The sequence below is a fragment of the Adelges cooleyi genome, unplaced genomic scaffold (assembly GCF_023614345.1).
Source record: "Adelges cooleyi isolate 19-005CV unplaced genomic scaffold, UGA_ACOO_1.1 ACOO_flye_CR_arks_rails_tigmint_CR_PRNA_247, whole genome shotgun sequence".
NCBI lineage: Eukaryota > Metazoa > Arthropoda > Insecta > Hemiptera > Adelgidae > Adelges > Adelges cooleyi.
The window spans coordinates 10,883,783-10,910,541 of NW_026095912.1; the positions used below are offsets into that span (position 1 = coordinate 10,883,783).

Genomic DNA, 26,759 nt, shown 5'->3' on the forward strand with positions numbered 1-26,759 from the left:
ATGATTAAATTGAGGTATTTAGAATTACTTAATAATTTAAGTACTCATTAAAATAAACAATAATTTTATTGAAAAAAAATATTTTATTATAAATAATGATATACAGAAATACTTAAAAAAAACGATTTCTTTAAACTTGAATAAATCAACAAAAACAATAATTAAACAAACATTTTAAAATTCAATTATTTAACTAACAATTTTCTAATGCAGTTTTTTAATCATTATAAGTTTAACATATTGTTTTTTTTTATAACATAAGTAACTAATTTGAATACAATATAAATAATAATAGTTAGTTTAATAATGGCAACTTATTATGAATTTTACGAAGCGTGAATAGAGTAGTAATACTTAAGAACCCAAACCAACCTCAGTGTAATTATATTTAGAAAACGTGCAAATATTTATAAGTCAAACAAAGTACAATATTATTATTTTATACTTTTTAATATGAACTAATTTATTTGATTAAAAATTCTACCAATTATATTTTAATATTACATTTTGTAAAGGTTTTTTTTTTCAATTTATTTTTATAATTTAAATTACATTTTTAAATGGTTTGGCACAAATAAATTCTAACATTATTAGAGAATTATGATTAATGAAAATATTGGGGTCCTATAAAAGGAGAAAATGTTTTATAAATAGATTAATTCATTTCAATTTGTTTTAAGAGAAACATTTATACAAATTAACTAAGATTGTATTATATTATTTTTTATATTTGTATATTAATACGTATGATATTTTTTTTATTAAGTAGATGAACACTGGATTCAAACTATAATCAGCATAGATGACAAAATAAAAAATGTATTATACTGTATGACTACTAGCATCTGTGGGCTAATTTCCAATATCCTCGGGGACAGTCAAGCCCATAGCCAAATCTTCTTCCTCTAATAACTTGACAACCGTCTGGACTATACGACTATGCATCTGAAAACAATAAATCATATTTCATTAGCTAGGATCATCCGCTAATCGTCGCCATATAATAACGGTATAATTTGTAAAAAATATTCCATACACTGTTATTTGGTAATGTTTTATTTTTGAGGAATTCGCGATAAGCCAACGTGAGACACAAACGTATGTTTAACATTTTTTCTAAGTCGTTTAAGTCAGCCGAGAGTTTAATCCAGCCATCCAAGGCTAATAGATGGATATGACTTTGCATTGATACATTTCTTCCCGTCAAAAACAGCAAACGTATACATGCGAGTACATCTATGAAAACAAAACATTTAATCCTAGTCAAAATAAATAATTAATCAAACTCTAGGGGTACCGTCTATTTCTATCGTTCTGATGCAAGGTGTAATTTGCATCGCATTTGCAAACAACAGAACAGTCAATGATGATATAACTGAGCAGTTCCTCATACGTTTTCTACCGTGGCATGAACACAATTGTTCAAAAACAATCCATTTGGACGGCAAACTTCCGAAGTTGGTTCCGTGCAAAACACTAGATCCGTGCAGTAGAACTTCGCTCATAATCCTAATGATATATTATTCAGTTTTTAATTTCGTTCAGAATATTGTAGTGTCATTTAGAGTGAAAAGAAAACGGGCGTTATGCATTGTGAGAACGTTGAAATAGATCTTTATAGTTAGATAGGTACACAACTAGTGGTTTGGGAGAGTGAACATAATATTGAGATAGGCTTGAAAAAAAAATTAAACAGAAATGGCAAAGGGAAAGTGATGATTTAACTATCAATTATTCACCTGGTTGTAAAACTTTCCTCCGATCTTGGTTCTAGCATGGACAAATTTGGATAAGATCCAGCCAACACACAAGCTTTAACCGCAGCCCAGTTACTTGAGTTTGTGTTAAAATCTTTTAAATCGTCCATCGTTTGGATGAAATTTAAATCTTTTAGTTGAGTTAGTAATTTGTATCGTGTTTTTTTTATTTGATCTATTACCGTCGGACATACAGCTTTTTGTATCTCTTCAGAAATATTTGGTTTAGTAATAGCCTACAATTTGTTTAAATAACCACGTTTTAATAATTTGTACAATCAATGGGTACATAAATAAATAATACAGATTTTTTTTGGAATAAACTAAAATATCACGGTTGATTAATGAAAAATAAACAAAAATTACCTGGTAAAGACGAATAAAAACGAAATGATCACTAAGAGTGTCTTCAGCCAGATTTTTACAAATGGACCACACTTCTGATGTTTTCAGGTTCAGGTTGAAAGGGTATCTGTATAATTACACAAGGTTAGGTACACGTAGGCACTAGGTATAAGCTTTATGTCCGAGATCACATCGAAATGTTTGCATTACTCACTTGTTGGCTAAAAAACTAACTATAAAAAGTACGGGATCGATGCATTTTAAAAACAATCCAAATATCAGTATTTTGGCATGATGCGGTTCTATTGACAAATCCAACAACATGTACCCGAGGTCGGTTATATTCTCGTTAGTGTCCATTGCTTCAATTGCCTATAGCGAGCAAGTATTAATATGATGCTCAAGTGATTTTCTAAACAGTATTTTACGGTTCAAGTGTTTTTATTTACTTTTAAATAGCCAAGAGATTTTTTTACAGCGTGATGTGAAGGTGGTTCTATAGCCAACGATAGGAAATCTTCAACTCTCATACTTCTAGCGGCTGCCTTGGCCAACAGGCTTAATTCCTACAGACATTCAAGCTCAAGTAGTAACTATTTTTTTTTTTACAAATATTACATAAGCGTATCACTGGAGTATTACTTCTAAAGGTATCATTTTAATTTCAGGCTCATCGTAGTATTTCATATGTATGAAATCTTCTAGCGTGTAAAAACAGTAGTATTCGCCTGCACATAATCGTCCTGCACGTCCGGCTCTCTGCATTGCACAACTGTGCGATATTTGTTTTGAATGCAAGGCGTGGCTTCGTTCAATAAAATTAAACATAGGCTAAAAACACAAAAAAAAAAAAATACAATAGTATGTTATGCCTCTGTTGAAGTATCAAAGAGAATCCCTGTTTGCGATGCGTGTATCCCATCCAGTTGTTAAGATATTTTAAAAATATTTTTTATCATTTCAAAAAACATATTTTGTTGGCCAGAAATTTAATGTTTCATAAATATTGGTTACAAAATGAAGAAATAGTAATTATTAATATTATACATTTAAAAAAAAAATTATTAAAGACATCCAAACAATATTTTGTAACCAACAATATTTGTTAATTGTAATCATTAAATTTTTGACCGAAAAATAATTATAAAATATTAAAAATTGTTTTGCCAAATAAGATGTTACTTGTTTCACTTTGCCTGAATCAATAACATATACAATGTCATTAATTGTAACACTGGTCTCGGCAATATTCGTAGCCAACACGACTTTGCGATATCCTTCCGGTGCCGGTAAAAAGACTCTTTTACGATCGTCCAACTAAAAAAAAAAAAGAAAAACAATGTAACAAAATTCAACAAAATTATAATTTCACGATAATCTGGTGCATACTATTAACGAGTGTAATTTATAAATTTCGATTTTAAAGTTATGCTTTTTAATAAGATCTTCGGTTATAGCGTTTTCTACTACGGCTATATCGGAATATCCTGTCAAAAACACTAAAATAGAACCTTAAACAAAATGTACAATGTTAATAACTCAATGATCAATAATTTACGGACAACAGCAATTTTTTAATTTCTAATCTCACCAAATGGTTTGTACAAAATCAGATGTCTAATAAGGTGCGTTGTCAAGTGTGAATCAATGTGACCATGCAATATATCTTCCTTATACAAACCCAATCTTTGCATTTTATCCAATATTACCGGAGGGTTATTAGTTGGTACATAATTGAAATTTTTAATCATATCACTTATTCGAAAATGGTTTAAACTGGCTGCCAAAGCTGCTGCACTTTTGCTGGGGCTAAAATTATTTTGGATTGTCGGGTCTGCCCCCATGTGTAGCAATTGAAGAACGTACTCGTCAAGAGAATGAATAACAATCGACATTAACAATGTTACACCTGTAGAAGTATGCTAGAAAAAAAAATGTAATACAATAATAAATAGAAAATTATATACATATTTTTTTTTATTATTAATTATGCAGTCTGTTGAACAATGTAGTACATAAGCATAAAAGATGTAATATTTACAAAGGACAGATTGACAGAGTGAAAAGGACTTTCAGTGGAGGAACTTTGACAGTGTTAATTAAAGATATTGTTTACATTTTTTTATTTAATGAACTAGCAAGTCACAATACAATCGAATTTTTCATCTTTTTTTGTAAGTTGCTGCCAATACTAGTTATTGATGAGTGTTCAGATTTGAGAGGATTACGAGGATGACTTGTTCGGTTTCTAAAGCATTTGTAGTTTAGTAGACCAGATAGGCCTTAACAGTAAATTATAGGGTAACAGATTGGTATGTAGTTTTCTACAAATTAGTAGCGGGCGAAGAAGGCGAAATCTATCGTTGAGTAATCTTATCTTACTAGTTACGTGAGGCAGCTTAGTAAGTTGACGATCGATGATGATACCTACCGAGGTACCGCACGGACTGAGCATTAGGTAGAAGCCAGTGGTTAAGAAATAGTGTCAGACAATAGACATGTTCCATGACAGGGTGTAAATGTACAATGGATGGACTTGGCTTCGTTCATTTTCACACTCAATTCTTTATACTAAGTTTCAAGGAGACAGAGGTGGTCTTCGGCATAGGTAGGGACTAGAATAGGGTCAGGATTGCTGGATATTATTGCTTTGTCGCGGTTGTCTTTGTGAGTTGTGGTTGGCTGACCTGAGATAAATAAGTTGAAAAGTAGAGGCGCGGTTACTGCACCTAGGGGCATGCCTGCATTTAACTTTTCCAGAGGATAAAATAGTAGAACCCACACGTATAGAAAAGTATTCATAATCTTAGTAAGATTTAAGGGTTTAAAAATTGTGACTAGATTAGAATAGTTTTTATCTTTATAAATTATAAACAACTAAAATCCATTACTTGATAATTAACAGGTACGCCTTCCGTACGTATGTAGTGATATATCATTTTATTAACTTCAGCAATATCTCCAGTACGCCAAATTTTTTGTAAACATTCATCTAATTCCGGTTTTAACCATTCTTGATCATGACTCAATGCAGTATTCTAAATAATTATTGAAGTAAACAATTAATAATTTTTTTGTTATATTTTGTTATGACTATTAACCCGGAGCGGTGTCGTACCAAAAACTTTATTAATGGTTGATGAAATTTGATTAAGGGTTAATGGTTGGTCACATCAATCAATACAAAAAACTGTTGGCCAATGACACCTCTGCCGGGTTAAAATTAATAAAAAGCCTAAAAAAACAAGACTCTTCTATATAATTTCATACCGGAATTATTGTAAGACGCATATTTTGAGATGATTCAGTCGTTCTTTCTGTCAGGTTATTGGTATCCGGGATGCGTTCGGTTGGATTATTTCTCAAAACAAGATCAATCATTGTTGGCGTTGAATAATTGGTCCTAAAAACAGATGTATTCAACAGTGTGTGATAATTAATATTTCTAGGTCTTATAAAAAACAAAGGTTACAATAAAATATACTGAAAAAACATAATAAGAAATACAATTGTTTAATATGTTAAAGATATCATGTTATTAATTTTTTTTTACGAAGAATTAGCAAATAATGTAATTTTTTAATTTGGATATGGTTCGAATTGATTGGCCATTAGCTGGATAGTTGTTGTATATACAAAACAACTTTTAGAATACAAAACATTAAAGAAAAATTATATGAAAATATTTTTTATGGCTTTTAAACAAATTTGCAGCAGTTTAAAAATATTCTAATATACAGTTATTAGGTATTTCCCTGAAGTTTTTTATTTGATACATTCTGTTATAAATAAGATTAACAAAACCCGGAAGTAAGCTAAAAATTTGAAAAACACTTAAATAAAATTTTAATTAAAAATATTATTTTGCATAATAGTTAGGGTTTTTCACAGCATAAATACAAGCCTGTTTCAGTTATTTCAAACTTCCGGGCCGTACTTATCAACTTTTTTCCCCCAAGCTTTAATGCTATTACACTATTTTATAAATATTATACAAAAGCAAATACAATTATTGTTAGTTTAGCTTACATATCTAGAACGTCTTCTAAGAAATATTGTTGCACTGGGAAAAGCCTTCCATTAACTACACAAAATAAAAATATTAATTAATATTAATGTAATTAATGATACATGTATACACAAATATTAAATGTATTATATCCCAGACTTCAGACAAGTAAAATGTTTCATAACATTTTAAAATATTTTACAAAATTTTTTTGGTCTAAAATTGAATAAAATTTATTATTTACAAAATCTTGATTGAGTATTGCTATAATATATTGATAACTATCCGAATATTTATGGATTTAAATTTTTTTTTATATATTAAAAAACTTTCTATTGACATAACGAAAACATTTTATTAGTCTGCCGACTGAAATAAATAAATAATGAACCGAGTAAATTGTGCATTTCATATAAATTATAATAATAATGATAAGCCATACATATTGTGTATTATAGTATTTAATGTATACTTCAGTAGTTGCAATGAAAATGTTTTAAACTAGAATGACCAAACTAATTTCTGTTACTATATTATAATGTATAATAATTAATAAATTGTAGAAGATAACCGTTTTTTATGGTCTATATCAGCAAAATAATTGAAAATAAGAATCGCAGGATGCAGATATTGTATACTGCTAAAAATATCGATACAACAATCAATAGAAGTAAAGCAGACGTTTCTATTCATTCGGCCACCCGTTACCACTAGCCCTAGACATGCTATCCGCAAAAAGGCCCGTTACAATACTGTCTTAAGGCTATTATAAACAAATACATAAACAATTAGTGTGTAATTATTATTGTTCACCTTGCAAAACGGGGCAATCGTAAAAGTAAGATGAAAACAATCTTATATCTGCCGATGCAGACATAAGAATCAGTTTCAGATGTGGATATCTTGGCAAAATCATTCGCAGCGCTACCAGCAGAAAGTCTACGTGCTTAGTACGTTCGTGGACTTCATCAATAATTATATGTGAAATGTTCATAAACATGTTCTTAATTGGTTCATTGTCGTTTTGATGATGGATTACAAGTGCCCTGGTCAGAATTCCAATCGTGCAATAAGTTATTGTTGCGTTACTTCCGAGGCTGGATCAAAAAATACAATGTACCATAAAAAGTCATTAAAAACGTTATAGGTTAAACTTTACCAGCTTTGGAATCGAACTTGATAACCAACGCTCGTTCCGATTTTTTCACCCCGTTCATTAGACACCCTATGTGCCATAGATATAGCGGCTATTCTCCTGGGTTGACAACACACCACACGACTCGGTCTCTTTGTCGTCGCAGAATGATCAATTATCATTTGTGGTACCTATATAGTATACATCACTAAATAATACTTGTATTTTAAAAATTATATATTATGTATGCACACTTTAAGTATTACCTATATGTACACCTAAGAAATATTAATAAATGTAAAAGAAAAATTATAACAAATACTATATATTATTTATACAGGGTGTAATGTAAAGTTCTAAAATAATTTCAGATTTGAAATCGCGAGAAAAAAATCTTGTTGATTTGACATGTAACATGATTTTTTGGTATCTGGCCACACTTGCGTCCACTGAGTGGCCACTTAATGGCCGGCATGTGACACATCATTTTGGGCTAGAATTTTATTTTCAATTCAGTGGTGTCCTTAGTATTATTTTATATTAAATGATGTGTCGCATGCCATATGTTGGTTTTAGTCACATGCCGGCCACTGAGTGGCCACCCTGTGGACGTATGTGTGGCCAGATATCAAAAAATCATGTTACATATCAATTCAACAAGATTTTTTTTTCGCAATTTCAAATCTGAAATTATTTTTTTCGTAAGACAATTTTTTAATGAGATACGAGTTCTATTTTAAATAATGTTTAAATTTTAAAAAAATTAATACCATTTATTGTACACATAGAGCATCCTGAATGTCTCATTTGATGCTCGGTAAAACTTTACGTTACACTCTGTATATATTTATACAAATAATACAATATTATAAGTTATTACTCTTTTAAGATATGCATTTGTCTACCTGAGTGGTTTTTCCACATCCAGTTTCGCCACTTATAATTATTACTGGGTTATTTTCAATTAATTGAATAATGAGTTCATTTTTTTGCATTATCGGTAACCGCATTCTACTACATATTAGGTTTTTGTTGCTGCTGAGCTGGGGTACAACCATAGGCAAATGACTCATAAACGGAAGGGTCGTTTTACTGTCTACTCAAATGTATTAATAAGTATTAATAATTAGTAAAACGATTTGATGAGATAATACAATTATATTTAGTTACCGGATTGTTGAAACGGAGGCATCGGATTTGACACTAGTTGCTCGTTCATTACCGTAGTCGAAGGATTTTCACGACAGGCTTCTGTCATAATTTCTTTGGAAACGGTAGATAGTTCAACAACAGCAATGTCTTCTTCCATTTTTGTGTTATTTTTAGATCACCGTTTTGCAATTTAGATAACGCTTATTTAAAATAAATGCATGTAATTAAATAATTTTATAATAAAAATGGCAAACCACAAACGGTGGTCCACTTCTTCGACTGAAGTCGTTTCGACAATGGCGGCTACTGAGCAACAACTGCTGCGCCAGGTGCTGCGCCGGGTGCTGCCCTGGCCAAATAAATTGGGTCGCATAAGCTCAGCTTAGATCAATACTTTTGTACCCCTCTATCTTATATATATATATATATATATATATATATATATATATATATATATATATATATATATATATATATATGTATATATATATATATATGTATGTATATATATATATGTGTATATATATTTATATATATATATATGTATATATATAGATAACAAGTACCACACCCTTTTTCCAGGATCCGAATCTCAAGATGGTGGCCGTCGTCTGAAATCCCGGCCACCCTGCTCCCGGGCCAGAACTGCCACTGTAAGCGCAACGCAAAACCACACATTTTGCAAAATATAGATGTCGCTGCAAGATAAATCAATAACAGCTAGTACAGGGTGGTCGGGACATGTGGTAACGGGGAGGTCACAGATCTACAGGAATTATTATGAGATAACTATTGTAAAAATGATAAAATCACTTTTAAATAAACGCTTCGATGCGAATCTGAGAATATTATAGAAGGTTCAATCCAGTATCAACCACATATCTGTTGATTGTTGATTCACTCACACATTGCAACCGAAAAAAACGACTACGGTCAGTGTAATTTTCCCCTATTTTTCGGTTATTTTCCTTAATAAAAGAAAAGTTTGACTGCAGATTTTTAAGAAAACTGTACACCTATGTTATAGGCTTATTCTAGATCTACTTTCGGTCTAATTTTCAGATCTAAATCTCTAAAACTGCTTGAAAAAATAAAATAAAGAAGAAATGTCTATTTCTTCTAGGGGAAAGGGCGTACGATATTTTTTTGGTTGGTCAATATTTATCTGTAGTACCTACTATATTTAAATACTGTACCTTCTCAGATCCGCATCGAAGCTAATATTGTATTCCTAAAAGGATATCACACCCTTAATTTGTTAAGGAGTAATAAATAATGTAGGCAATTATTTAATAGAGCTTGTATTCTGGTAAAATATCCTTATCATTTATCCATTCTTGTTGTACAAATCTGTTATAAATCTGGTATAAGAACGGTTTATACCGTTAGCGATAAACTCTCAACATTTTGTTACTATTTTTTAGCCAGAAATGTAATTTATAACAAATATTTTATTAATATTGCATTGTAAATATTTCAACAATACCTATCAGCGATATTTTTAAAACATTCAATTTCTGGCCTAAAAATGATAGATAGTAAATTATTATAAAAATTGTTTGTCTAATATTGGTGCACGTTATTTTAATAATTTTAGAATATTCAAACTGTTGTTTTCAAATTAATTTTGTCTACGGCTTACTCTGTTAATTGATAGTTGAATATTCCAATAAGAAATCACTAAGATTTCAGTTCCTTAACTCAACTCCAATTATTTCTTCATGAATTTTCTTTTGCATTTTATTAACATGGGAAGTTTAAAATTTTCATTTCAATTCTTACTTGAAAACTATCAACATTTTTTTTAAAATTTGAAAAACAATTATTTAAAAAAAAATAGTCTAATAAACAACAAAAGCTAACAGTCCAATAAATGCGAGTCAGGGGATGGACTTTTCTAAGGGAACTTTAATTACATTTTGCTATGGGCGATTTTGGATTATTTAAGTGAACTTCTAAGAATTGTAATACTGTGTCTGATCAGACAACTTATGTAATGAGTAGTCCACTTAGTATTTTTTTTAAATTAAGTTGCTTATATATAAAAAATAACACTTATATTGATAACGTAAGAATTTTTAGAAAGAAGCACAGTTAAAAAAATGTGTATGCCTAGACCAAACAAATGCATTTTCAACACTATCACATATTTCTAATTAATTATCATCTCTAAGCCAATTTACATACACACTCATTTACTACCGTACTATAAAGGTGAAAAAAAATGTTGAGATAAATTAAGATTATTTTGTAATGTGTTTTAAAAATTAAAAGCATTAGTTAAAACCAAATTTAAGAACTCTTTATTTCATTATTTAAGTAATTTGAACATATACATTTATGGAATAAACAATATAGATTATTTATAAGTTGTTCTACATTCCAAAAAAACTTAACTTATTTGTATGTTACATATTTTTTAATATAAATATTGTTTTTCGTTTTATATTATATATTTTATCATAATATAATTGTTAATAACTGTTTGCTTTAATATTTTGAAATACAAACATTGCCAAAAAAGAGCTGAAAACTTTTTCTTAGGTTTTTCTAAATACTTCATATTGTAATAAACATACCGATTTCCATAATTTATTTTCAGTTTTATTAAATTTATGAAAAAAAAAAAGTAGAGAAAATTCTAATGCACACGAAACGTATAACAGAAATTTAGCTAATTATCTTATATTATATATTATGTATATTTGTATTTTACTTAGTTGTAACTTTTATAAACCAATTACTCAAATTAATTGTTGAAACAATGACTAAAATTAGAAATATTATTTATAAACTTAAATATTAGCTTTTTATATTAAAATGTTTCGCGCTACAATGATTAAATACAATATTCGTTAATATTCTTCCACCATTTACAAAAACCTAGTTACAAGACTGCAACTAAAACTAAGAAATATTATACATAATAAATTTACATAACTGTTTGAATAAAATGAACAACAATAAAATGCATAGATAAATCTATAATTGTAGACTAAATAATTAATAAAAATGTTATGGTTTTAAAATTATATATATATATATATATATATATTTATATGTATATTAATATATATGTACAAGAAATAGGGTTACTACAAAGACACAACAAATTCAAAATGTGCTAAGTTTTTATTCCATTTATAATATTGTATTTATGATCAAAATTATATTCCAAATATTTTTCTTACAAATATGAATATTTAATAAGTAAAATGTATGAAAACATGTTGCATAGGTACTTAAGTTATTTGTTTACCACTTATGGGAACATATTTATCTCATGCAAGTTTTGTAACACAAAATAAATACAGTGTAGAATTTTAAAGATAAAATTGTTTTAAAGGAATATACAAGTATTTATATATTATAGCAAGGTTATTAATTAAACAAAAAAATGCATGTAATATATATATATTGGACAGTTTCATTAGGTATAAATTATAAATCAGTAGCTAATAGATATAAACAAGTTTATTTATATTAGAAAATGTTGATTGTGGAATTGAATAAAAAAATATATAATAATAATAGAAGTAAAAATAAATATAATTTATAATTTAAATTGTAATAATAATAATAATAATAATATATTTTTGAGGGGAAAATAATCCTAAAATATATATATTTATATAAAACTATATTTTAATTTTTAAACGTCATTATTAAATACAATATTAATATCCTAATAAAGGAAAAAAAATAATAGCTATTACTGAATATTGGCCATTCCAAATTCTAAGACCAAAATACATGCACATAAAAGCTGATTATAATAATAATAATTATCTCTTTAAATATAGGTAATATAACCATACATATATTAAATGCAAATTGATTAATATAATTTTGCGGCTTAATAATTGTACAAAGCTATATAGTTTAATAGATAATTAGATGTCAATAATCCAATTGAGAACTGACTTCATTTTATTATATCACTTGCAACAGTTGCTCAGACTTCTATTAGGACCCTCTGATTCAACAAGACGTCGACCTTGACCAGCAGTGTTTGACGTTTCATTCTTTGGAAGTTTTTCAGCTGTAAATAATATACAAATGTTAATCTTTGTCATATATTTTGTAACTAAACATCAATCAGTTTTTACCAATTGCTTTGAAAATTTCAGTAACATTAGCGCTAGTTTTCGCTGAAGTTTCCATAAACAGCAAGCCGTTGTCATAGGCATAGGTTTGAGACTCATCAGTCTGGACGCTCCTCATATTATTTAAATCTAACTTGTTTCCAGCTAACGCTATAACAATACCCGGAGTAGCTTGTCGTTGAAGTTCCTTGACCCAGTTTTTAGCTCTTTCAAATGTATCCTGAAAAAAAAGTTATAAATTAATAATACAATGAAATTATTAAAATAGATCAGCTCAAATAATTAGTACAATAAGTAATTACTTGATTAGTAATGTCATAAACTACAATAGCTGCTTGGGCACCTCTATAGTACATAGGTGCTAAGCTGTGGTAACGTTCTTGTCCTGCTGTATCCCAAATTTCGAATTTTACAGCTACATCGTTCAGATGAATGGTTTGTGTGAGAAAGGCAGCTAAATTTCAATAAATAAGCTGGTTAAAACTATACATATGATCTTTAATTATAAACAGAAAATTCTTTAATTGTTTAAACAATCTAATATTATAGAAAGCTTATACTCAATAATTTATTGTTTGTAATAGCTTCAGCTTTCATTAAAATAAAATCAACAACAAACAAGTAATCAATTTTGTTAAATACTATAAATAAATAAAGCATTTAAGAAGTACTTATGATCAAGTAATTTCTTGTGCATTATCATTTTTTTAAGTGCATAATAATATTATTGTAAACACATTTTTCATCAACAATTATATTTTAATGTTTCAAATTATGTTTGTGTTCGAGTAGATAAAATAAATAGCAAAATATTTAAGATATGAACATTTTGCACAGAACATTTTAGATTAGGTACATTGAAATATTACACATGCAGTAATAATAAAATGTATTATTATAATTTGTATAGTTTGTATTTTCTAATGGACCATTTTTATATTTTTATCCAATGAGAAAAAAATTTGTAAATAAAATTAAAAATAGCGTTTATAGTTTTACTTTGATAGTAAGATAACACATTTAATTACATTATAAATTATTTTATTAGTCTTGTGTGATTTTTCAACTAAACCTATAGATACTCAGTTTTTAGTTTTTATACAATGTTATCATTTTTTTATGTTTATAGTGTATAAATAACTGTTAGTAATTTTTCTAGAAAAAAAAACCCACAAAATATTTTGGAAATTGGATTCATCAGTATTAACAGTTATTCTACATCGCAGAATATTCTAACCATATTTTTTTCCCAAATCTTCTTTTCACCTCATACATTTGTTTATTTGTTAACATGAATGTTTTTGAGCTGGTTTCAAAAATTATTTTAAGTAATCAAATTTGCGATAACTCGCATGATAAATGGCTGATTTTGGCGTTTTTACTGCGACTGGTTCATGGTTCTATCCCTGCTTGTGAATCTAAAACTTTTTTCATTTCTTACAACCAGTTATTCTCAAATTATAAACTAAAATGATCTCTTAATAATACTAACAAAAAAATGGGAATTACGAGTCATTGATAACATGACGTTTATTTAGGCAGGTAGCTACACTAAGGAAATATCCAAAAACTTATTTTTAATGATTCAATATTTTTCCGTATAGTGGAGAAAAGAAATGATTTTGTCTTCTCTAATTCTCTTCAATTATTTTTGCATCCATAATTGATATTTTTTTTGAGTAAAAAAACCCTTTACTCGTTTGATGTCATCTCAATATTACACATATTATAATGGCCACACCCTTCTGTTTTTTAAAATATTTGTATCATCATCATTTTCTATTATCACTGTTAGCTCACTACACTGCTTTCACTTAATGTACACACACATTATTATTATCATTAACTTAAAATTAACTTACCACCAATGGTGCTCTCTTGATATTCATGAAATTGACCCTTCACAAATCTTAGCACTAAACTAGATTTTCCCACAGATGATTCACCCAAAAGTACCAGTTTAAACTGACATAGTTTTCCTGGAGTTTGACCATTTGGACGTTGAGGTACTGTTCTATTGGCCATTTTGTAATATTAGAATCTGAAAACGATCGTTAATAATAATTCAATAAAATTGGAAAACCTAATGTTAATTTTAATATATTATAATAATTGTTATGAAAAACAATTTTTCACAAAATAAAATAATAACTTTGTGCGAGTTATAATAGATTAATTTCTATACTCCGGACACTTTAAGAAGGTACCTCGTCGACTCATTAGCGACCGGTTTCCACCTCACAACATCTTCATAGTTTGGCACCGCTTACTGTGCATACAGATACGACCTAGGCGGCGACTAACGAGTTGTTTTCCACCGCGCAGGTAGCTTCTTAGAGTGTTTGAAGTATAGCACATACATCGTAAATTTTAAAGTAAAATTTTATTAAAATTATTGTATGCTTCTAAAGAAATAAACAATGAATAAAAATCTTTTTAAAATGAAACTTTTGCAACAGATATACTGTTAGTAAGGATTAAAGAATTTCAAAGGTTATTATGCTCAATTAGCACCCACCAACGTAAGTCATTTACCCTGAATAGCACAAATTCAGCATATTTAGAAGAAGTGAGAACATAATAAATACAATTCTGTACATGGATCAATGAATATAATATGTATACAATATAATATTTAACAATTGAATTGGTTCATTTATTAATGATACTTTAAATGTAGAGTAATAACTAAAAATTTTAATAATTCCTTATTATAGTTTTCTTTTTCCCAATCAATATTAAAACTTAAAAAATGTTAAACTAAAAAAAAAAGCTATTACCGAATTGAGTAATATTATTGTTATGACTTTAGTTATTAACATGGATATATAAGTCCATAACTTTAATTTTAAACTATCATATGTACAAAGATCTAAAAATGAATTATATACAAGTGACAAGAACACAAAAGGACCAGTGCTGTGAAATTACCACCCAAGATGAATTTAACACAGTATTAATATAAATGGTAATTATCAGCTGGAATAGTAACTTCTGTAATAAATACAACCATTTAATGAATGCTGTGAAATCTATTTGTAAACTAATAATTAGTCAAAATAGTAGAATTGAAAACAAAATAAAAGGAACTTCTAAATATATTTTTTAATTAAGTTGAATAGGCACTATTCTGTAAATTGATATGGTCAAATAATTAATATCATTCTTTTTCAGTAATAACAATTTAATGTTTTTTTTTATATTTTCTTAAGAGTTTCTTTGCCAATTGACCTAGGTTAATTGAGCCAGTAAGGATAAAATAGTTATTTTCGTCTGTTCTTTTTTAATGTAAAGAATCATTTAATTTATAACATAAAGCTTAAAGATTGCTTAGAACTTGTATAAGTAAAAACAAAACAAAAATATAATAAATTAAAATACATAAATTAAAAAGAAAATGTAATCGAATAATTGAAATAAAATTATTTTGATATGAACTTTGTAAAGATTTGAGTAATTGTATAATATATACATAAATATAGGTTTTTACAAAATTTGTACAGTATAGCAAATAATTTAATTGTAGTCTATGTTATAACAACAGGCACATTATGACATAATTTCTGATTTAACTGGTTGTATGCTTAATAGGCGTTAATAATATATAAATAGGTGTACAAAATATATACATTTTTTTTTTTTACCAGTCATGACTTCTAGTAAACCCAACACATTATGAAAAAATTATTATCTCCTTATACTGACCCTATTAAGGCCAAGGGTTTGGATAAAATTCCAGGCAAAATTCACATTACTCTATACTCATTGTTCATAATGAGACTGGACTCTGAGACACAGAGTACGAAATGTGCCACACCCGACTATGCCTGTGCAACCGAAAAGGTGTTACCGTCTCTGCACAAGTCCGATATTATATTTAAACAGAGTATGGACAAACACTTTTTTTGTAAAATCAAATGTCTCCAAGTTAGGCAATCATTAAACACACTAAGAATAAAAGTTCAATTCAAATGAGTTGTTGTCACTATAACAAATATAAATTTATTTTATTTTAGTTAGCGAGTAATATGTGAACTTTGCTAGAGGACTTTATCCAGACTTTGATTAACATAGCACTCATTGATCCTATCACATTTAAATCTCATTAAATTAAGTAGGTTCAATAATTTGTTTCAATGTATTTATTTATAGTTATATCAGTGTGTACATAGGTGGGTATTAACGATGGAAATTTACTATCAAACACTTACGCTCTGTCGGATACGATACTAGTGTGATTTGACGTATTCAAGACTCGTAACATGTATGATCGAACGCGAGATGTACTTGATGTGTTGCGGAGCGCTTGGCGTTTCAAATCCCAAGGGTCCAGAAAAATGAAATAAAAATTTTAAAATAACCGAGTACACACAAACAAGTTGTTTGATGCGAAATAGAATAACATTAAAATAACCGTGCCAATTGATAAGAAACGCGGGCGGCGGATCTGGGCGGCCTAGAAAAGTGGTTGATATTGGGAGTGGATGTACGTTTTAAACGAGAGGAATCATTAACTCGGCGGCTTACGTCGTGCGTATGTACATTTTTCCAAAAAAAAAAAAAACCCCGGAACGAAATTCAGTACGGCTGTTAAAACTCTGCACTCTGCGCGCAACACTAAAACATTGGCATTTACTGACAGACGGAGTTTACTTTAGATAATAAAATAACAACAATCAAATAAAATACGTATTGCGATATTGCGTGAAATAAGGTGTTACCGGATCGTCGCGATAATGACGAATCACAAACGCGTGCGTGCGACTGACAGATCCCGTGAGACAATAAGTGAATGAAAGAAAAAAAACAATACTACTGTTTTAAATGTTTAAAAAAAAAAAATTAAAACGCACTTACTTGATTTTTAGGGTTTGGCCGGCCGACGGTTTGTGGTGTGTGCGAACGCTTTGAACGGCGTACGGGCCGACGGGATTAATATATTTTTATTAGGCGTATGCGTATGTATATGTTTGTTATATTATATACAAATTGTTATTTGTTAAGTGCAATAAAGACTTTTTCAAAACGGCCCGACAACAATAATAATAATATTAATATAAATACAATTTATGTATATGTATATATGTACGATGAGATTACAATATATACCGCGTACGCCGTACGGTATATAATATCTATATATTTGTATTGTATATATATATATATTATATTTGTGTACACTAAACACACATACAAACACACTATTGTACACGCGCACACTGACAATATCTAATCACTAACTCAAAAACTGCATATAATATAATATATAGATGTACACGGTACAAGGGCTGTACGACTGGTCATAATATATTACAAAAAAAATGGTGTGTGTGTGTGTGTGTACTAAACTGTAAATGGGATAAAGAGCGGAACGCACAGACAGTGCCGTAACATTGTCAAAATTGAAATGTTGTTGTTCCAACGTTTTTATGTGACCTTTTGCATTAGCCGAACCGTTTCTGATATCGACTATGTTATTATAAACATAAATTAAACGAAAAATTCTTCAACACATGTATACTAATATCTAATGTTATTGTTAAAATATTGTGGAATGCAGATTGTTGTTTTTTTTTTTTAATTTTAATGAACTACACCAGGCGATACTGTTGAGCATCAAAAAATCTTATCAGTGATCACGATATTACTTTGTTGGTGATTCGATAAACACTGGAGTTGAATCGTCAGTATTTATGCAGTATATTTGTTGTATAATAATTAATAACTATTGCAAAATTATAATAAATAATTACTATTTTGAAACAAACGAACGACGTCGCTCTTAATGTAACCATGCCCTGGGTTTACTTTTTAGAGATTTGAATAAGTAGAGAATATCATATCGGGCGAGTACAACTTGTTCCACATATTTCTTTCTTCCAATGAACATTTGTTCAACGTTTGGAAACTCGTGTTTATCTCTTAATATGTATGTCGATAGACGAATTTATGGTATATTACAAAACAAATAGGTATGTCAACAACTTGTGTTATCAATTTTTACAATATGGTTGTCGGTTTTCTCCGTAAGAAATATATGACCGCCCTAGAAACCCGCAGCTATTTCGCGATTAATACAAATTGCTGGCATACCTGTTTATTTTGATTTTTGTCCTACAGATAAGGACTAGGTCTTACCTCTGTTATCCGATTTTTAGAGCGAACTAATAGGTTTAAAGTTAACATTAATTTTTCCTTCACGAATTGCCATTTATTTTGTGATAATATTTATTTAATTTGTATATGATCAGTTTAGCAGTTCTACCTTCTAAGAATGCAATAAAAATATTATTTTGTCTGTAATAAATCTCCTTTGCATTTATTGCCTTAATATTACATTAAAAATATATTGCATGTTTAAAACTAGACTTAAATTAATTAATAATATCACGACATTAACTAATAAGTAATAACGAAGTAATGCATTTTTTCTACATATTAGATTTTTTCAATTTCTTTTACCTATAAGAATTTTAGTTAGACTTTGTTAGTAATATATAATTATTGTAACTTAACACAAAACTACTGCACTTGACGACTTAAACCCCAAAATAGAGTAGGTACCCAGCGTAGAATTAAAAAATGTATATGTATTTACATTCAATATCGTCTACTTTAATAACAAGAACATATACATGAAAATAATAGTTTTAATATTATTTTTTTTTACAATTATTATGAAACGCGTGTCGTTGAAAAATTTTGTATTTCATGTGTTTACTATGCATTTTCCATGATATTAGAATGTCTCCTGGTTTTAATTGTTCTCCTTGCCGTAAACACTAGGTATTTTTGCTGTTTTTGGTGAAATCTTCAAGTCATTTAACGTTTTCTAAAAGAATTATCAATATTTAACTTTTTGTTATATTGACCAAAAATTTTTAAAATATTTTGGCAATTTAAAAGAATATCTATCATGTTGTAAGTTGAGCCATTGCTTGCGTTTACAACTAGATTATTTTTTAATTATTCACTAATTTTCCCAGAAAATAATTTCAATTTTGTTATTTATTTAAAAACATTTTAGTTTATAGTATAAAAATGCAAATTTTACTAACGAAAAAAAGTATCTAGAACTATTATATACAACCCTATTTTTTTATTATTAATGTATAAGTACTAAGTAGTAGGCCTAACCATTGTTTCGTCCACAGGAGGATAGGCACACTGTGATACCGGAAAAAACCCGGTAGGGCCTTTCTCGTGGGCTCTTTTCTTTTTTAGGGGAGACTCGCTAATCATAATATAAATATTTTAAATGTTTTTAAGTTTTATTTTTTTTTTTATTTGATTGTAGTAAACCTACGTGATGATAGGATATTAAAGCTCTAACAACCACGTTTCCACGTAAGACGTGCTTGTATACTTTTAAGCTATCTTTGCATCATCTCTATTTCATTTTAGCTATCTTTGCATCATCTCGAAGTTGCCAAGGCAGCTACTGGGATCGGTGCCGGCCGAGACGTCAGAGTATAATAAGTGAGTTATAATAGGAAACAACGATATCTTAGATGTTTTCTACTTGTAAACTTTGTCTTTTAAATAATAACAATTAAAATCTTAATTTTAGTTTTAATTTGTATTTTGTTTATATTTATGTATGAATACATAAAAATAGTTAAACATAATATTTAACCTCATAAATTTGAAGTGTTTCCTTTCTTCCGTTCGAGATCGTCGATAAAATTAATATTGTTGTAATCACCTTTAAACTGGTCGAAAACCAGTCAAAATTGTAGAAAAACTTATTCTATAGATACGGTTCTGTTAGGCTTAACTCAACACTAGTTGGCATCTCTCCTCTCCTTTACAACATCTTGCATTAGTAACTAAGCTACTGATTTGACTAATTATTATTTCTAATACATCAATAAAATATCTTCTAAATACACTGTTCATTTTTAATTTACTTTGGATGATTGATCCATATAAATCGTCCAGAGTGAACCGTGTATACGCGGCTTTAATGTTTTCATTTTATAAAGGAATGCAATTTTATTAGATAGAAAACATAGGCGTAATTGTCTATAAGTATTTTAATCATGGATGCTACCTATAGACACCCCAGAAAATGTTTTTCTTGAAAATTGTTTTTTTTTAAAACGTAATTTTAAAAGTAACGGTTTATATAAATTACTTATTCTACGTTAAAATATTAATGTAATTCTAAATAAAACCAAATTCGACGGTCCTTTTAGCTTTTATGAAGAGATCCTAGCTACATAGGTATTTTACTTTGAAAATATACCAATATAATATATTGGTATATTTTTATTTTTATATTAAAACTGCCTATAGGATGTGAATTGTAGAAATTTAATATTGTGGAGATTTTATTAGGAATAAGTGCCTCAGCCTCCTCCCAAAAATAAAATATCTAAATACGCCCCTAAGTGTAGTTATAGACGGGTTATAAAAAAATTACTATGTTCAGGTAAATATGCCTATGCTACTAAATTGAGGTCTAAAATGAGAAAATTACTCGTAGACCCATTTAAAAAAATGGAAAATAGAAAATACAGGTGAAGACTGAAGAATAATTTGTATCAGATTCCTATTGTTATCAAATCTTGTTCCTTGAAACCCCTTGTCCCCTCTCGCCGACTAATTGCACAAGATGCACTACTAAATTTTAAATTATATCAATCTACAGTTTTAGGATACGGTAGCATTAATATTACTTCGATTACCTAGTCCTGAGTCCACTTAATCGTGTGAGTTAGTATTATTATATTTAATTGGGAATATTATTTTCCATTGGATACAACACAATCTAGTGGTCAAATATTATGGTTAGTAGTTAGTACTGAGGACATAATATTTGAGTTCAAACACCTGATAAATGTACCTTGCTCGTACATACACTACACCATTGCGGTCATGCACTACACTAGTGTAGTATAATATTATCACTCATTACTCATTTAGTGTTTAAGGATACACTGGTTGTATATAACAAATTATGATTTTTTTTATTAAAAAAGTTAGAACGTTTTTGTAATCTTTTTTTGTTCAATTAAAGTTTTTTTCTAATAAATTATTCAAAAAAATACCTATTTCTAGACTGTAACGTAAACATTACTTTATTATAATTCTTGAAATAATTCTTTTCAAACAAACGAAAGTACCTAATGGGTTTTTATTTATCACAAAAAACTAGTGTTTTTGTTAAAATCATTTTTAACTATTATATACGTGTAAATTAGTTCCTGAGTTTTTTTTTGTATAGATTAAAATGGAAAAAACCACTATAGACGCGTTTGCTGTTCAACAACTCCGTGTACCTTATTATCAATTTTACATTAGTAAGTCTAGTAGTAATACCCACTTTTCATGAAATTGACCTAGTTTTTAGTGTACTATAATCTTGCCCAACTTATTTAGGATTGAGTAACCTGAGGCAAGGAATGTTTTGAAGTATAATTACCTATATTGTCAATGCAGTTTATCGTATAATGTATGAATCTACTAAATTACCTGAATACAAATTTTAATATGATTACGTTAAGTACTGTTTTTATTTTAATCATTAAATCATTGATTTAAATTGTGCTTTACACAAAATATTTCCTTAATTTTAAAACATTTTAAATCAATTAGTGAAGACACTTGTGACTAGTTTATTTTCTTGATTGTTTTTATAATTCAGATGTGTGCCATGACCTTTAAACATAATATGATAAGTCTGCAATTAGCTAATTTATGTAATAATATTTATCTATTATAATTTTTTAGTCAATCATTTTTATTTTTTTCAATATTTTAATTGGTGATTATTTTAATTGTACAGTTTCAATATATACGTTATGATTTATGGCACACAATGTAGTCATGGGAAGTATAGTCTATTATTGTTTTAAGTAACTAATTTTTATCCTGTATTAGTTATTTTTTTTTTATACTTGGCAGTACTAAATTTATTGGTTTTATATGCACTTTTACACATGTGATTTGATTAATAACATCTTAAGTTGTTGCTAAATTGCGTGCTATAATTTTTGTTTCAGAAATAATCAACTAGTACTTTAGCTTATGTTAATCCAAAAAATATTTGCATTAGTCATATTATTGGAGGAAAAGATACAAACGATATCATGTCTGAAGTTGTATCGTTTTCTCCCGATATGATTGTGAAAACTGAATTCAATGTATCTGTTGGAAACAATGATGATAACTCCAATAATAATTTTGATGAAAATGGTGATGCAGAAAACGATACAAGTGGTTTACATTCCAATTACGATACGACTTCAGATGGAGGAACCTCTGTTCATCGATGTGATAGGTGCGATAATTATGAAACACATAATGAATCCAATTTAGTGTCACATATAGCTACTTGCCAAGGAAATGAAAGCAATAATGATAATGAATCGCAAACAAATCGTAAATTGTTTGAATGTGATATATGTAATATGAAATTTTCAAACGGAGCTAACATGAGAAGGCATAAAATGCGACATACAGGTGTTAAGCCTTACGAATGTAAAATATGCCAGAAGAGATTTTTTAGAAAGGACCATTTAGCCGAACATTTCACTACTCACACAAAAACATTACCATTTCACTGCCCAATTTGCAATAGAGGTTTTCAGCGTCAAATTGCAATGAGAGCCCATTTTCAAAACGAACACGTAGGACAACACGACATGGTCAAGTCTTGCCCACTTTGTAATTTCCGTGCGAGTTCTATGAAAAGTTTACGTGTTCACTTTTTTAACAGGTTTCAATATTTTTTTATGCCTTTCAACAATAATATATAAGTAGTAAATATTTTAATGAACGTTTTACAATGCAGACATGGAATCGACTTGGACAATCCTGGTGTTGGAATGATGAATTCTACTTCTACAAATAATTTGACTGTTGACTTCAATAGTGGCAATATCAGTAACAGTGGAGCATGCAGTGACAGCGGAGAATCAATTAGTGGTAATCGTTCTGAAAGCAATGCTACGCCACCTATGCATTTTCTTACACCGCATGTCGAGATATCTATGGCAGAACCAAATCCACTAGAGTGTTCGTCTTTTATTTCCCCACCTGTAAGTAAAACATGATTTTTTTTTTCACATTTCTTTTCAGTTCACGAATAAGACTTCCTTAATATGTCAGATACTAATTTTTATACTTTAATAATAATACTCTGATATGTTTTTTCTATCTTCATCATCATCAGCTTAACGGGCCTTTAAGGCCCAACTCTTTTATTATGAGATGATGGTTTCTAGATGGATTATTTTTCTATTTTACAATTATTAAATAAAAAATAATTTATCAACGCTTCACTAGTATATTACATATTTTATTTTAAATAGGATAGAGTTTTTACTGTAAATCATTATAAATTAGAACGTGTTGTTATGTTAACATATTACACATTTTTTATACATTCAAATAATAGTTATGACTTAAAAATAATTAGACATTTTACTCTTTTTATATTTTTATGACACCTTAATTAATATTTTATTATTTATTTAAATTATTTATACTAAATTAAAATCATCTATTGTTGTTATTTGACTCTTTAAGTTAATAAAAAAAATAACATATATGACACATATTGATGTTAGCAGAAATAACTTTAAATTACAAATTGAAGTTTAATAGTTCTTAATAACAATTATTTTCAATCGGATACAATTTTTACCTAGAGACATTGTTTTTAAGAAATTATATATACTATATTTTTCGTGACTTTAAAGTAGTATTAATTGTTGTTTTGTACATAAGTTATTTATTGGTTATAACTTTAAAAAGTGTGTAACAAAAATGTAGAAGAGTATTTAAATGTGACTACAGATTGTAACTCAGAAACACTTAATTTTATTTCTTTAGTTACACTTACTTGGTGTGCACTACAGCCTGTAATACAACATTCTCAAACTTAATAACCAATTATTTCTGTCATAACTCCTTGCTAGTTAGCGTATAAGAATGAATTTAAAAATAAATTATAATTCTATATGTAGTTTATTGTTTAACAGATTTTTATTAGTAAAGTTAATTAACTGTTTTTTTTACTATGTTTTAGATTGTTGACAATAGCGTCAAAAGAGACAATGTTCAAAATGCCAACAATGAAGAGGTGGTACTCGCCGATAACGATTGTCCAAATTCTCCACAGTCTACAGATTCAAATTCAAACTTAACCACTTTACCAATGTTGTCAGGCAACACCAGGCAAGAAGGTGAAGTAAGTACCATTACACCGTCTGTTTCTCTGATACCAATAAAACAAGAACAAGGAGAAGAACCTTCGAGAAAAAGCAATTTAAACGCTAGCCATAATGGAGAAACTGAATCGGGACGTTATCAATCGGCCGCAAATTTATCATCATTAATCAAACTTTCTCCATTAAAATCACTACTGCGTGATGAGTTTAATCGAAAAATAAATTTAATTAAAACACCCGAATCATCGCAACCACCTAATAACGACCCAAATTTTTGGAAATGTATGGCTTTTAAAAAAACACTGCAGTGTTCATTTTGTGGTATCGCATTCCCCGATCAAACCCTTTACTTCCTTCACAAAGGGTGTCACTCAGAAACAAATCCTTGGAAATGTAATATTTGCGGAGAACAATGTAGCAACGTGTATGAATTCAATTCCCATTTGTTAAGCAAAAATCATCAATGAATAATGTTTAGTCATTCATTGCTACTGATTGCCTTTTGAAAACAATAAATCTCCTTCAGAAATTGTTAATACTATAATTTAAATTTTTTTTGTGTTAACAAAATTTTAAAACTTATTGTTACTACAAAAAAAATTGTGTATTGAAGTAATGGTTCTATCATTTTTGTTGGAAGTAATTATTTCTTTGAAACATAAAGTTTAACCAAAAGCATTATAACTTCAGTATTATAAAAACACTGTATAAAAATTGGTGTTCTTAACCTGTATCTCAAAATAACGAGTTACCTAACATACTGTGCTGTCAGTTTATCTTATTTATTTTATTTATCAACTTATTAAACATTCTATATTTTATACAAATTTTAAAGTATGCTATTATGATTCTTTTTTTAGTATGAATACTTTTGTTTTAAATTTGTAATAATTTGCTTGATATTTTTCCATGTTTCTTTTGTAGAGTGTTTAATGTATTGTTTGCTACTGGATATTCAAACTAGTTTTTTTGACATTAAAATTTCTCTAAAGCGTACTTCTTTATTTTTTTTTTTTTTTTGTTGTAATTATTATTTACTTAATTGACTATTTATTTTATATATAATTACAATAGTACAAATATAATTTTTCCTGGTATGAAAGTTGTACGTTTTCATTTATAGTCACTATAAAACATATTGGTATTAATATACCTACCTATTTTTTTTTAAAGGACAGTTGACAGTTGACAGTTTTGGGTTTTTATGTGATTAATTTCAGATTAGTTGTTTTTGTTCAAGAGTTTTCTTCTTTTTTTTTTAGTTGTATAAAACAATTATTATTATTTAGTTTTTAAGTACCTATTAAAGAATTTGATAAAATTTAACATTTTACATAGTTAATTGACTAGTATTTATTCATTATTTTTATTATATGAATGTTTATTTTACAAACAAGTTATCCGTCCAATGTGCCTTGTCAGTATGTAAATATAAGTAATGTTATTTTTTTCATTTAATTATTTAAATAAGTATAAAATAAGTATTTTATTACTTGTTAAAATCTTAATACCAATAAATATTAAAGCAATGAATAATAATAACTATAGAAATGAAATAAATTGTATTTTAATGCAACTAAAGGATTGCTCATAAACGTAATTTGTACTCAACACATTATTGTATTAAAATTGTTGTTTTCCTATGTATACAATTTGTATGTAGTTCACGTGAAAATAAATGTTATCTTTGAGACAACACTCTTTGTATGTTATAAAAAAAAGTAAAACCGCTATGCAATTTGATTAGTTTAATATAATGTAAATTATAAAATATGTAAATACTTAATTTGGTCCCAAACATTCTTTTAAGAATATTTAATAGTTAATACTACGGATTTCAGGGTTTTATTAATAATAAATTAGGTAGCAATTTTTTTTTTTAACCATGCACTTTATACATTTTTTTTTTTTTTGTCATGTAACTATTATTATTAATAAACAAGTTAATAATACCAATGTTGAATTAAGTAAATATATTTTATTGTATTTTAATTTTTGTGACTATAATGTGATAAATATTAATAACCTATACAATTTCTAACTTAACAATAACATGTAAAGTATTTCCATATTTTT

At 28.2% G+C, this 26,759-nt stretch overlaps 3 protein-coding genes across 5 annotated transcripts; 1 reads left to right on the forward strand and 2 right to left on the reverse strand.

Moving 5' to 3' along the window:
• Positions 1–458: 458 nt before the first annotated feature.
• On the reverse strand, positions 459–8,522 carry LOC126836862 (3'-5' RNA helicase YTHDC2-like). Its single transcript, XM_050570521.1, has 18 exons — positions 8,417–8,522; positions 8,152–8,342; positions 7,271–7,437; positions 6,925–7,208; positions 6,132–6,186; positions 5,373–5,505; positions 4,994–5,140; positions 3,694–4,024; positions 3,492–3,613; positions 3,285–3,419; positions 2,745–2,933; positions 2,552–2,668; positions 2,317–2,474; positions 2,124–2,229; positions 1,740–1,993; positions 1,298–1,509; positions 1,037–1,236; positions 459–945 (listed from the first exon to the last, which is right to left on the reverse strand). Exons 1-18 carry the CDS (start codon positions 8,502–8,504, stop codon positions 853–855), a joined length of 2,982 nt encoding a protein of 993 aa, XP_050426478.1. The 5' UTR covers positions 8,505–8,522; the 3' UTR covers positions 459–852.
• A 2,989-nt stretch (positions 8,523–11,511) lies between these two features.
• On the reverse strand, positions 11,512–17,779 carry LOC126836823 (ras-related protein Rab-5C). 2 transcript variants are annotated; one of them, XM_050570478.1, is made up of 5 exons: positions 17,362–17,779; positions 14,367–14,545; positions 12,807–12,958; positions 12,508–12,724; positions 11,512–12,440 (listed from the first exon to the last, which is right to left on the reverse strand). In XM_050570478.1, the coding sequence occupies exons 2-5, from the start codon at positions 14,527–14,529 to the stop codon at positions 12,337–12,339; spliced, it is 636 nt and encodes a 211-aa protein (XP_050426435.1). In that variant the 5' UTR covers positions 14,530–14,545; positions 17,362–17,779; the 3' UTR covers positions 11,512–12,336. The 2 variants fall into 2 exon arrangements, with proteins under 2 accessions (XP_050426435.1, XP_050426436.1); XM_050570479.1 differs by lacking the exon at positions 17,362–17,779 and adding an exon at positions 16,716–17,266.
• A 3,697-nt stretch (positions 17,780–21,476) lies between these two features.
• Positions 21,477–26,566, forward strand: LOC126836559 (zinc finger protein ztf-16). Of its 2 annotated transcripts, XM_050570086.1 has the most exons (4): positions 21,477–21,809; positions 22,512–23,227; positions 23,303–23,549; positions 24,542–26,565. In XM_050570086.1, exons 2-4 carry the CDS (start codon positions 22,599–22,601, stop codon positions 25,148–25,150), a joined length of 1,485 nt encoding a protein of 494 aa, XP_050426043.1. In that variant the 5' UTR covers positions 21,477–21,809; positions 22,512–22,598; the 3' UTR covers positions 25,151–26,565. The 2 variants fall into 2 exon arrangements, with proteins under 2 accessions (XP_050426043.1, XP_050426044.1); XM_050570087.1 differs by lacking the exon at positions 21,477–21,809 and having other exon boundaries at positions 24,542–26,566.
• Positions 26,567–26,759: the final 193 nt, after the last annotated feature.

Bases quoted from the DNA above. Each gene is read 5' to 3' on its own strand.
- LOC126836862 (XM_050570521.1), bottom strand. From the start codon at position 8,504: ATGACAGAAGCCTGTCGTGAAAATCCTTCGACTACGGTAATGAACGAG. The intron at 5,141-5,372 runs GTATGAAATTAT...ATAATTATTTAG, and splicing joins TGCGTCTTACAATAATTCCG to AATACTGCATTGAGTCATGA. The intron at 1,237-1,297 runs GTACCCCTAGAG...TTGTTTTCATAG, and splicing joins CAGAACGATAGAAATAGACG to ATGTACTCGCATGTATACGT.
- LOC126836823 (XM_050570478.1), bottom strand. From the start codon at position 14,529: ATGGCCAATAGAACAGTACCTCAACGTCCAAATGGTCAAACTCCAGGA. The intron at 12,959-14,366 runs GTAAGTTAATTT...ATTGAAATTTAG, and splicing joins TCAAGAGAGCACCATTGGTG to CTGCCTTTCTCACACAAACC. The intron at 12,725-12,806 runs GTAATTACTTAT...CTTTTTTTTCAG, and splicing joins TTTATGACATTACTAATCAA to GATACATTTGAAAGAGCTAA.
- LOC126836559 (XM_050570086.1), top strand. From the start codon at position 22,599: ATGTCTGAAGTTGTATCGTTTTCTCCCGATATGATTGTGAAAACTGAA. The intron at 23,228-23,302 runs GTTTCAATATTT...TTTACAATGCAG, and splicing joins CGTGTTCACTTTTTTAACAG to ACATGGAATCGACTTGGACA. The intron at 23,550-24,541 runs GTAAGTAAAACA...ACTATGTTTTAG, and splicing joins CGTCTTTTATTTCCCCACCT to ATTGTTGACAATAGCGTCAA.